Genomic DNA, 12,571 nt, shown 5'->3' on the forward strand with positions numbered 1-12,571 from the left:
AAAAATATCTTAAGAAAAAACATAAATACATAAAGAGCATAAGCACATAAAGCAGGAAAGTTCTGAGAGTCCTCAGGCCTCGTAATGGGCCACAATGTCCATTGTTTATAAAGTGTTCATCACTGACTCTGTCCATTTGCTTTAAATGGTCCTGTCTTCATACTTTTTCCTGGTTCTTGTAATATACAGTTGTTAAGCCTAACATAGTAATTATTGCTTGTCTACGCTATGGAGCAAGTGTGCCCCACTAAATCATTTATTTTTTACCAAAAAGTAAAAATGATAAGACTTTATCTAGTGAACAGTCGGTGCAAGGAGGAACCACACACAAACACCCATTCAAACAGTGGGTACTGTAAACATTCAACCACCAATTCATTTAAGTTAGTTCAAAAGGATGCTTGACTTCGTTCACAGCTCTACTGTGTCACACGCACCAAGACCGATTGTGACCGAATGACCACCAGTAACATGTTCTCCAGTCCTGAGGCCTGGCTGAAACAACCCTACACATGTGTGTTACATGTCACACCGCCGTGTGTTTCGAATTCTCATTTCCATTTTTGGGCAACGAGGGGTCCTTCATGCTAAACTGGCTGAAGCTGGCGGCCCTACACCTGGCCCTGGGCCCTCCTCCTCCGTCTCCGGCCTGCGTAGGACCTGGGGGTAGAGTACTGTAGCGGCCCGGGATGATGGGGGCGCCCTGGACCGGTTGGAAAACATGGCTGCCGCGGTTGAGGGTGGCGTCCTTGGAGAAGAGGCTCTGGATGAGCTGGAATTTTTCCTTCTCCTCCCGCAAGAAGACGTCGACCAGGAGCTTCTTCTCCCGTTTGAGACGCTCCACGATGGTTTTGGGAATGTCAGGGATTATCCAGGCGACCACCAGGCTGAGGAACATCACCAGGTTCTAAAGCAGTGGGAAGAAATGGGAAAAAGAATGTGTGAAAGAGGTATATTGGGGAGATATAAAGACAAATGAATGAGCCATTTGAATGGTCTGAGACTTATTGTCCAAAAATATAAGGGGGGCCTAAGTACTTTTTTCTAAATATTTATTCAAACCAGTTATATTCACCTGTCAGCCAATGGGACATCTCGCCTCGGCCTAAGGTCATGCGCCCCTCTGGGGTTACCTTACTCCAGAATATTAGCTTGATTGTATTTTTTTTAATCAAAGGGGCACAAACAAGCCCAAACATTTTTGTTCCATCTGAAGTGGGGCCCTGATGGGATACCTGATGGGATTCCAGATTGGACACAGGCTCTGAACCGGCCCTTAGACTGCCTCGGTGGAAAAGGGGTAATGGAGGAGATTCCCATTTTTCATTGTTCACCCATGCCCATTAGAGAGTCTGTGTACACCACTGGTAAACACAATCTTTTTTCACAGTCAGGGAGTCAGGCTGGTGGCTACAACTTGTGAGAGGGACAGACATTTCCTTGATTTTGTTAATGTTTCCACCACGTCAGAATCATTTGCCTGCAGCAGTGATGAAGGGAAACTCTTCCGACAGCTTTGGTGTTAAAGGACATTTGGTAGACACATGTCAGTTAAAGAGCGGAAAGAGCTGTTTATCAAATCAGTTGGACGCTAACTGACTGAAACATCTGGGGAAATTCCAGAGTAGAGCGTGATCTATCTAATTAGAAAAGACTGGCCCGCACATATGCACAAACAAACACCCTCACTGTGTTTTTACTACACAAATCAGTTCAAGTCAACCTAAAAACAACACTCCAACACATATGTAACCTATAACCACACCGTGTGTGTGCTTTCAACTTTACAGCAAAATTTGTAGTGATAGCGTATTGGAAAAGTCTTGAGCACGTGTATGCACCTGTTAAGGTGAGTCACACAGCTGGGACACATTGTTTTTTCAAGCTCTATTTGCTTCCATATCGTGTCTTATTTCATACTTTTCAAAAGGTCCAAAATGATGCAAATGTATGGATAATTAGTTAGATAATGCCAAATGTGCACATCTACTCAAACTTTTCTGCAATACGGGAAATAGCTGTATCATAATAAATATATTTTATTGCTTGTAATCAACTGATCAACGTCATTAGTCGTGATGATATCTATAAGCTAAAATGTGTACCCAAGTCACCTGCAGTATTCTCCTTAAAACACATCTGACAACCTCTCCAATGTGTACAGTGTGATTTTCTATGCACATTGTGTCTTTCTCTGTGTCTGTTGTTGTGTTCTTAAATGGTCTTACATGTCCAGAAACATGAGCTGGTTGAGAACCCATTTAACTTAAAAACCAGAACACAATGAGCTCATACCTGAAATAGTATAACGAAAGCCAGTCTTGCAGCGAGGACACACCAGTACTGTTTGGAGAAGGTGTACGCGTCCACAGACCAGGGGGGTTCCCTGTAGTCTTTGTACCTAAAAGAAAAACACACATGAATACAGAGTGGATGCTAAAAATGGATTAACTCGAATTCATCTTGTTTCACTGTTTAATGCCAGGTGGTAAAACCCACCTGGTCAAAACAGAAATGGATAATCCACAGAATGTGTTTGATTGACAGGAGGTGTCTAACGCGCCCCACACACATCCTGCGTCTACCTCTGGAGCGCGTCGCCTTACCTTACTGCTGCCTCTCTCGGACTTTTCTCGGACACACATGCAACGTCTCAGCAGCTGCTGCTGCTTGTTGGAAGTTTTATTTTGAAGGGGACACACCAGGAAATGGTGAAACTACAGCGAAAGCTGCCAGTATGAAGTCAATATGACTCTCAGCAGAGTATTTCAAAAATCACTTTACTGATTTATACGGGAGACAGAGAGGGGGGTGTGGTCGGGGAAGAAGAAGGCCGTAGACACAGATAGAGCAACGGAAAACTGTTGCGCTCATCATGATCTTTTTTATTTCTTCACTATATTGGATCTCTATATGTGTCATTTATCCAAAAATGAAATGCCAGAACTAATTGAAAATTAGGTTTTGAATCCCTCGGATTTTGATTGCACAATTACATCGTGAAATAAAGGGATTATTTGCGTATACGACTGAGGGATGTTTTATTTTGAAATAAACACACCGGGTAAACGTGTAACTAGAGTGAATGCTGCTGGTATGACTGTCAGCAGAGTATTTCTCTATCAGTTAAAGCACAGAGACACGAGAGAGACGCGCTGCTCTCAGAAAAAAATAGGCGAGCCTCCTGAGGTGAAGGGGAGCGGCGCTGCAGACGTGCCTCCGACGCGCCTCAGCAGTGCGTCTGAGGTTGGATGTGTGCTCGCTCTACGTTGATTTCACAGTCTGTGACCAAAAGTCAGACGCAGACGCGAGGTAGACGCGCAGTAGAGGTAGGATGTGTGTGGGGCGCGTAAGAAGAACTTCTCCTCCGTCCACAATTGTTTTTCATCCTATGACCCAAACTGATTTAACTAACTTGATGAGACCTAGCCTTATTAAAACACACTTCTCCTCCACTCAGCTTGGGACCTGACTCAAAGAGCAATAAACTTTATAAGGATTCCTTCTCTTTGTTGTCGCTGTGATAAACACTCTTTTATTGCGCGGGGCTAAACAAATAGAAGAAAACCCGAACCTCATGTAATGGAAGACGGCTTAAAACATGTACAAGATTGAGAGACATACACACACACACACACACACACACACACACAACGCACACACACTTAGCATGAACTAATTGTATGAGTTTTGGCCAAAAGGGGAAACGTGTAGTCCAATTTCTCGTCTTAAGGGAATGGATGATCTGACACAAATTAAGAAAAACATTCTTGAGCTGGTCTTTAGTTGCTTATTTAAATAATAAGGTCTAATTTGTCTACTGGTTCAACATGGTGCACAGACTGTATGTTTGGTGCAAGTGTTGCATTAGCAGACCATTAAAACCCAAACACACTGTAATAAGAATATCAGCTGTGGCCATAGCCGCTGCTGCTGAGTGTGTTGGCCGCAGTGCAACAAGTGATGTAATGTCAAGTGGCAGCTGCGCCGTTTGAGGATAAGGGGAAAAAAAGGTAATGACTCAATCTATAAACTACTTGTACAAATCTGGAGTTTCAAGGAGGAAAACTTTTATGTTTTGTTGTACTTTTCTGTCACTGGGTGCGCTGTAAATAAAGCCCAAAACCATAAAAAAAATAAGGATCGTTAAAATATGTGGACAAACATCTGGTTTCAACGACTTACTGTATACATTTGTCTTCATTAACTACTGATTCAAAGCCAAGTTTGAGAAGTGGAGTCAAAGAGGCTCTCCCGCCCCGTTTATGCTCAACATGAGGGTTTATTTATAACAGGACTATTTGGATGTCGGTCACTCACATATGGAAATATGAAAGAACACATGACAAGGAACACAGTCAAAATGAACTCTTCAGCGAAACATGCACATTATACTAGTGTTGGGTGGAGAAGTTGAGTCTGGAACTGCTTTAAAAGCTGCTACACATAATCGGATGTATTGGAAGCAATAAACAACAATATCGTACTATTTTTACACCTATTATCTCCTTAACTTAGTCTGTTATGTGTTAATTTGTAGTGTGTGCTATGTTACTCTGTATTATGTTTGTCTGCACTGTGTTAGTCTGCAGTTTGTAACTGTGCACTAATAGGCTGTAACAATTCTGTCTGACTTTAGATCAAAGGACCAAGAAACACATGAAACTCATGGAAGTTTTTTTTTTAACTTAGTATAAGTAATCAAGATATTTGTTTGAATGTTAACTGATAGCGCCTTTTTCTCAACAATGGCACATGCAGGAACGTGGATGATTGTTTAGCAGACAAAGCTAGCTTCTCGATGCAAAGATCCAACAGAAACATCTCGTTAAGACATGTGGAATCCATGATTTTATATTTAACAACACAGCTTTTAAAAAAAAATGAAGGCCCTACAACTACGCACCTTAGAAACTGACGGGACAGAGTGCAGTAGCATTGCAGCTGCAGGCAATAATCTGACCATCTACCAACCCTACAGAGGGAGACGGGTGTGCAGTGAAGTAGCCCCTCTTGGCTTTATGTTAAAGTGCTTTTGGGCAGCTATTTTTAAAAGAGTCAGCCGTGTCCCGTGGGACCCAGGAAACAAAAAAATATCATTCCTTTCAAGGCAAGAGCAGGGAGTCTATACATCTCATTGATTCATCTTGAGAACATCTTTAGGCAGAAGAATACATCCTCCCAAACCACCACGACGTACAGACAACAGATGGAGATTCATAGACTCTGTGGAGCTGAAGCTATAGATAGAGCGGTAGGTCATCCATGCACCATTAGTTTGAATGAGTGCATTTAGGACATTAAGATACATATCAGAAAGTCAAACTCAAGAGGACACATTTAATCACTTATCTAACCACATGGTCCAACGAAAGGACATAGAAGAACAAGAGGGAACCGGGCTGTAGCATGGAGGAGTCAATGAATTCAGAGGAGATACTGAGTTGGAAAACAATAGCAAACACAACGTACATCAGTCTATTCTACTGAAGCTGCCTGCATATCGACTAAGACCAGATGCAAACCATGTCGAGTCAAGGTCATCAAGGTCATGGCCTAATATTATCTTGCTCTTCTTTTGCCACCATTTGTATTCTTGTCTTGGCTAGCACATTGCTATGTGGCACAACGTTTCATGTGGAGTTATGGGCCAGAGGATTTGTCTTTGCCTGGGGCAGGGGCTTCCTGAAGTTTTGTTGTGAGGTTGCCAGGCGACCATGGAAGACTTCAGGAAGTCCCTGCTCACAGCAAATTGTCCGGCCTATAATTCCTAAAACAAATGACATATCATTAGTTCAATTGAGATCTTGAAGTGCTGTTAGGCACAGCGGCTAGCTGTTTCCCATGTTTCTAGTCTGTATGATTAGCTGAGCCAGCTAATTCCTTACGTGATTTTTGCTCTGTTTTTTATTTTATTTTATTTTACGAGCAATTATGGAAAAGTGTCTCATCACATTAATTTTTTCAGATGACAAATTCCTCTAGATTAAATTTAAATCTGCAAAGGCATATTCATTTAAACTGTGGGCTTCAAACAAACATATGTCCAGTTGATTCTGACGTCCCAACCAAGAGCTAACTGGGACACTTGAATACAATGGAGCCATCAGTATAATTTCATAAGTAACAAAGCAAGACTTGAAAGTCAAGTTTTCTCCATATATACTGTACTGTATATACATAAGAACATAATAGGAAGACAGGAAACTCCTACTGGAAACTGTCCTTTACAGTAACCACACAACAATTTAAAATGTCAGATTGATGTGATGTCTCACATCAAAGTGACGTCCACACACACTGTCTTGAAAAATTCCTCTGATGCCTAAAAGAAAGCAGTGTCCTGATTGAGCTATCTCACTGAGCACTTGACATGCAGTATATAGAAATAATAGAGAAGGCAAAGTGTGTGTGTGTGTGTGTGTGTGTGTGTGTGTGTGTGTGTGTGTGTGTGTGTGTGTGTGTGTGTGTGTGTGTGTGTGTGCGTTAGCCGGGTCTTATGGTGTCTGATTCCTTTTCCTTATACAGTCATAAGTGAAGAATGCTGCCTGTGAGAATCAGCTCTTTTCTCCCCCTCTTTTTTCTTTTTTCTTTGATCTATTCATCTTTGTCTCACAGGCTCAACGATATTCTGCAGTATTTTAAAGGGGATTAACTTCCAATGTGAACTTAACTTGCCAACCCCCGCCCCTGCATGTAATACTACAGTCAAATGAACTTAGAATGGTTGGAAATGAATATAAAATAGTTTTTATCAAAGAACATTCTCCTCTCTTTCTTACCTCCTGGGTGTGTTTTCTAGACATTCCATATTTGGTTGTAATAGTGGATTTCAGCAGCAATTGGAGCATCTACCTCGATTTCGCAAGACCTCTCAATGAGATTAGTGTGTGTGTGTATGTGTGTGTGTGTGTGTGTGTGTCTGTGTGTGTGTGTGTGTTCCTGAGCGTTCCTGCTGCCAATACAGTGCCTCCTGGGATCCAGGAATGAATTTACAGAAAAACAAGGGTCAGACCATTCCCACCCATAAAACAGACACACGAACACATGAAACACAAGCACACACACACACACACACACACACACCCAACATCATGCAGTTCAGTATTAGATGCTGCTGTATTTGTCAGTTTCAATTGAGTTTCAAGTTAGGAGAAATTAAATCAAAGCAAATTGCATGAATCGGACATGGATACGCTAACCTTAGTGCTTCACAGTAAGAGACTTCTGGTGCTCATGTGGAACAGCTGTCTTGCAGATGCTCCATGTTTTTAGACCTCAGATGACTTCAATGGGTAAACTCACAGCATGGGTCCTGAACATTATGTGTACACCACTGATCAGGCTGTCACTAGACTTAACAGAGTTATGTGGTGTTCCAATGCTCCTTCTTGGCATGCAAGTGTTTCCTGATATTTAGGAGTGCACCACTCGTTTGTTGAAATAGCTCAAAGATTACTGGGTGGATATCCGTGAGAGTTTGTAATGAACTTGAATGGTGCCCAGAATATGGATATGACAGCCTTTGATAACCCCCTGACCAAGCGCCCCCTTGGGGTTGTCAATTTGAGCTTCTAGTGAAAGTGCTTGATAGGAACTGAGTGACTTGCCTTTACATTTAATGCAGATACACATGGTATGCATACGCCTTAATAATGACTTTGTGATCCACTGACTTTTCCTTTGGGCCACCATTAATGGTTTTGATAGACATGTCTCAATAAGTATTGGATGCATTGCCAGGATAACTTGTAATAAAAATGTATCCCATTTCATCTGGTGCCATCATTAGATCAAAATGTCAATGTGTGTATAACTAAATACCTACGACATACCCATTAGCCTCAAATGTACTTTGTGTTTTAGCTAACTCTCAAATATAGATTAGCACGCTAACTCACACAAATAAAGCTGTGAACAGAGCTGCTAGCAGGTCTTTAGACTAATTTGTTCAACAATTCATCTTCCACTGAGTTGAATAAGTCAAAGGCTAATTATACATCTCACTTCTTTATTTAAGCATACAAAATGAAATGGATTTGGCCCAAAGGAAAGCAGAGGTAAAGCTCAAAGGACATATTAGATAATATAACCCTTAAATATCTGTGTCATTCATGTTCCTATCTGTCACTGATATTTGTACATTTTACTTAAGCCCATTTTAGATAAAGTGACACAGACACATTTGCAGATGGTATCTGAATTGACACAACGATCCATGACTCAATTCCTTGGCCTTCACTTCCTGGTGATATGAGCGTTACTACAACTTCTCGTCAGCTCAGAGAACCAGGGCTGTCTTGACATGAAAGTCCCGGTATCACAATACTTTCCAATCTCTCATCCAGGGAGAGACAATGATTTACAGCATATAAAGCCTATTATTCTATTAGGAATTTGTGGTTAGCGTGTCCTGTCTCTCCAGTTGAACTAAACTTAATTTATAGCATGGATGTTCTCTTTATCTGTCAACCACTATAAAGCTATACGATTACATCAATTTGGTTTTAAAAACTGATTGATAGCAGTGCATGTCAAGAATTCAAGTGTATCCCTGTAAGGAAATTCCCTTTTCACTTTTTTTCCTCTCTTGCCAACTTCACATGGAGGTCTGAGGTCAGCCAAATGACAGTAGGGACTGGCAGGAATGTAATATAAGCTCAACTACAACTCAGCAGGGGCTTGAACCTGGATCACCTTTAAAGAAAAAAAAAACATTTTATGAGAATATGTTCCATGTACTAATGGTGTGTTGAACATCCAGGTAAATACTCTGTAGAGCTAGGAGCTGTACAGGTAATAACGTTTTCAGTAATATACAGTTAGTGGTTTTCATCTTATCGTGTAACAGGCACCATGAAACGTGGAGTGATTGAAAATTGTGTAGCTCGGCAAACCCAGCAACAACAAAAAAAAAGACCGGTTAAAGTCCTTCCAGCTGTCTACTTGAACACTAAAGAGCATATTTTCCATAAACCCTCTTGTTTCCTTGCCTGCTTATTCAACACACATTGTTTGATTTTAACATTTTATCTTTAAAGCCTGAGGAAGATAGTATCAGATAAAAAAACTGGGATAATGTTGCATTTTTGATTAGAGTAAATATAGTTTCTACATTTCTTCATACACAATCTGCTGTCTTAAAATACAAGCTGCAGCTAACAATTACAAGAGCAATGGTCTTTTTTGTTGGTAGCTTTATAAAATGATCAATTATCAATTAAAAATCATGGTATGTACTGAGAACAGGGGATCTCTGGATCGATTAAGCTACAATCCTTAGCTCTGGGTGTGACCAACAATTATCTGACTTCTAACATTACTCAAACTGCTCTATTGTTCCTACTACTGCTATTCTGTTACTGCTGTACTCGTATTAGTTATGTATAGATCATAAATTGCATAATGTTTATATACCCTGTAACTGCACTTTTCATTTCAATCCTTTAATTGCTGTTCCCTTTTTGCTATTGCAGAATCCAGATTTTCCTAAATAAATGGTTAACCAAATTTTTTTTGCAGCAGCATTGTGTACAACTGTACAACTGATTAAGGCAGCGTTTGCATTAGGCCTTTTAAAGAGAAAAGCTCACTGTTATTTTCCCCTGACACTGGCGACTATTCTCAATGTTAACCACCGAGCTGTGTTCATAGTTCTAGCCACATCAGTATTCAGGACTGGGAATACAGTAGAGAAAAACATGACTGCAGAGATGTACAGTGAAGCTCTGCCCGTTGACGCAGAAACGCAACTTCCTCACATCGCTGTTTTTAAATGTAATTAAAGATTTAATACCTAAGTGCTTGGCCTCTATCACACCAGCCATCTATGTATCCATCCAGCTATAGTGCCTCTCCCCTTCCCTATCTACATCAGCTTTATCTTATCTACCATCTCTCCAGTCCCTGTTTGACACCACCATTTATCATGGTCATGTTTTGCTCCCCCGCCTGCATATAGTCATATATACAGTACAACTACAGTCACCAAGTTATTCTGGTCATAAAGAAAAGCAGGAGAAAGAAATGAACTGTGTGGAGCATCTGACATGCTTTCACACAGAAGTACACAGAGAGCTCAACTCATTGCTTTGAGCCCGGAGGCCTTGCCCACAGTATAACCAGCAAACACAGTGTCTAGATCCAGTCTGTACGTACACTATACAGCAAGACACACGCTCACTTCATGGAACATCTCTGAGACAATTTCACGCCTATCAGTAATTCCAGGCGTGCAGTATTCCGTCATGTTTCGGACGTGACGTAGCCCACTACATTGACACAAAGGCTGTATTCTTGCATTGTCATTCTTTGACGCCCTTACGTAACAGCAGGTTGGCCTCTTGTCTGTGGGCGCTGGCATTCGTGACCTTTTTTCCTCTCCGGCGCTTTATATTGATATTAAGAAATGCTTGCCCCTGGCATTGGTGAAAATACATAGAAGATACAATGGTGCACTGTCTTTTGGGGCTGATGACATAGAGATTCAGTCGTATTGAGCTTCATCAAGCATGTCTGCTATAATAATAATAATAATAATGGATTGGATTTATATAGCGCTTTATTTCTATGTGACTCAAAGCGCTTACAGGGTTCCAGGTTCCATTCATTCACACACAGTCATACCGGTGGTGGTAAACTACCATAGTAGCCACAGCTGCCCTGGGGCAGACTGACAGAAGCGAGGCTGCCATTCAGCGCCATCGGCCCCTCCGACCACCACCTCAAACATACAGCAGTCATACACATTCACACGAGGCAAGGTGGGTGAAGTGTCTTGCCCAGGGACACAACGACCATGACACAAGTGGCCGGGCTGGGATCGAACCGCCAACCCTAGGATCATTGGCCAACCAGCTTAACCACTTGAGCCACGGTCGCCAACTCCTATTGTTCTTTTAGGATTCTAGATGACCTATTGCTGTTTGTGTGAAGGTGTGAGTCAGTGCATAGGCAATATAAGTATATTCATGGTACAAATGCTTCATTCTTTGTCACCTGCATGTGGAAAACCTATAAAGCTATAGCCATAAAGGTTTGAGGCAATTGGATTGAAAGCCTTTTCTCAAGCAATTAGACATCATTGGTATAAGGCCCCATTCGTATTTACACAGGTCATGACATATTGAACACAATATATTTCTGTCTGCAGATGATATATTATTATTTATATAAAATGCAGATATCTCAATTTACAAAAATAGAATCTCTTGAATTGCTTTTGGCACACAACAGATAGAGTGTGCTGTTCTTTAAGCATATCTGGTCACATCCAATGGCAAACAGTAAAAGGCTGTTCAAATGTTCGAAATATAAATGAAGGATTGAAAGGAACTAGAACTCATTTCAGTTGGAGATGAACATAAGCTGCATAAACCACAGGAGAAACAGAGACATCCTGCTGTCAAATGAAATGGATACTAGCTATGAAATCACCATGAAATTGGTGGCTAACTTTGTTGTTGATACAGTGACTGAGGGGAAGTGTTCCTGTGTTATTAAGGTCAAAGTTATAAGCTGTGACAAGATGGAGTAATGCTGTTTTATCCACTGAGACAAAATCCCACAAACTTTAATGCTCAATCTGATATAATAGAAATAAAAAAAAAGATTAATTGGCCTGTTTTCCTGAATGCTCACCAAGTACTCAACTGGCAGTTAAAGGAAAAATAAATAAAAAAGCTAGGGGTGTGTATGCAAATCCATGTATATGTGCATGTTTATGAATAGGTTTCTGTTTCTATTGACCTGACTATGTTTGCTGAATAAAATAACCACACTAATTTTTTATACGACTCCCTGGTTAGCCTTGTCACATAGGTAATATCTGTAACTTTCATGTCGGTGCGTTTATGTGTGTGTGTGTGTGTGTGTGTGTGTGTGTGTGTGTGTGTGTGTGTGTGTGTGCTTTTACCGGCAGACGATGATCTCTCCGAGTGCAGAGCTCAGCGGCGCGGTGCCGGCTTTAAAGTTGGACACGTTGAAGTGGGAGAGCGTGTGGTCGATGAAGCCGTGCATGGTGCCGGTCTGACTGAACGTGTACTGGTAGACCAGCCGAGGGATGAAGTCAGATGTGAAGGAGATCACAAAGGCCTCCAGAGAGAAAGACAAGGACACATTGTCATGTGACAGAGTAACCACACACAATCAGACACAAGACGTTTCATCCTTGAGAACTTTTTTCAACTCCCTTTGTGTCGCTGTAATACACGTGTGGTGTGATTTTGGGCTGTTGTTGTAACCAGTGCCTCCCGTTCGCAGAACCTTAATTAGAGTAACTGAGTTTACCTGGGCCCGGTGTGCTGTGGCTAATTAAGCAGCAGTATCCTCTAGATCTCTCTCTCTCTCTCTCTCTCTCTCTCTCTCTCTCTCTCTCTCTCTCTCTCTCTCTCTCTCTCTCTCTCTCTCTCTCTCCTCTGGCTGTCTCCACAGGCACTACTTGTTGTGAACACCTGAGCCAGGTCATGTAAAACGGGGGCTCGCCTGGGATTTTGAAACCGGGACCTCTCACATTTTCAGCAAAAAGAAGGAAATGCCTCCGAACTGTTTGGTCCCAGATGCTTAAAAAGCA

The 12,571-nt window shown here is 41.5% G+C and overlaps 1 protein-coding gene across 1 annotated transcript in view; it reads right to left on the reverse strand.

Annotated features, from left to right (window-relative positions):
• Positions 1-526: 526 nt before the first annotated feature.
• The window catches only part of ano2b (anoctamin 2b), a gene marked incomplete at both ends in the record, with an annotated part of 66,062 nt that continues 54,017 nt past the window's right edge, over positions 527-12,571 (reverse strand). Inside the window, 3 exons of the mRNA XM_080051290.1 lie at positions 527-907; positions 2,296-2,401; positions 11,915-12,093. Of these exons, the coding sequence (XP_079907416.1) occupies positions 527-907; positions 2,296-2,401; positions 11,915-12,093 (666 nt within the window). The remainder of the gene's footprint in view (positions 908-2,295; positions 2,402-11,914; positions 12,094-12,571) is intronic.

The sequence above is a fragment of the Ammodytes marinus genome (assembly GCF_949987685.1).
Source record: "Ammodytes marinus genome assembly, chromosome: 22".
NCBI classification, from domain to species: Eukaryota; Metazoa; Chordata; class Actinopteri; order Uranoscopiformes; family Ammodytidae; genus Ammodytes; species Ammodytes marinus.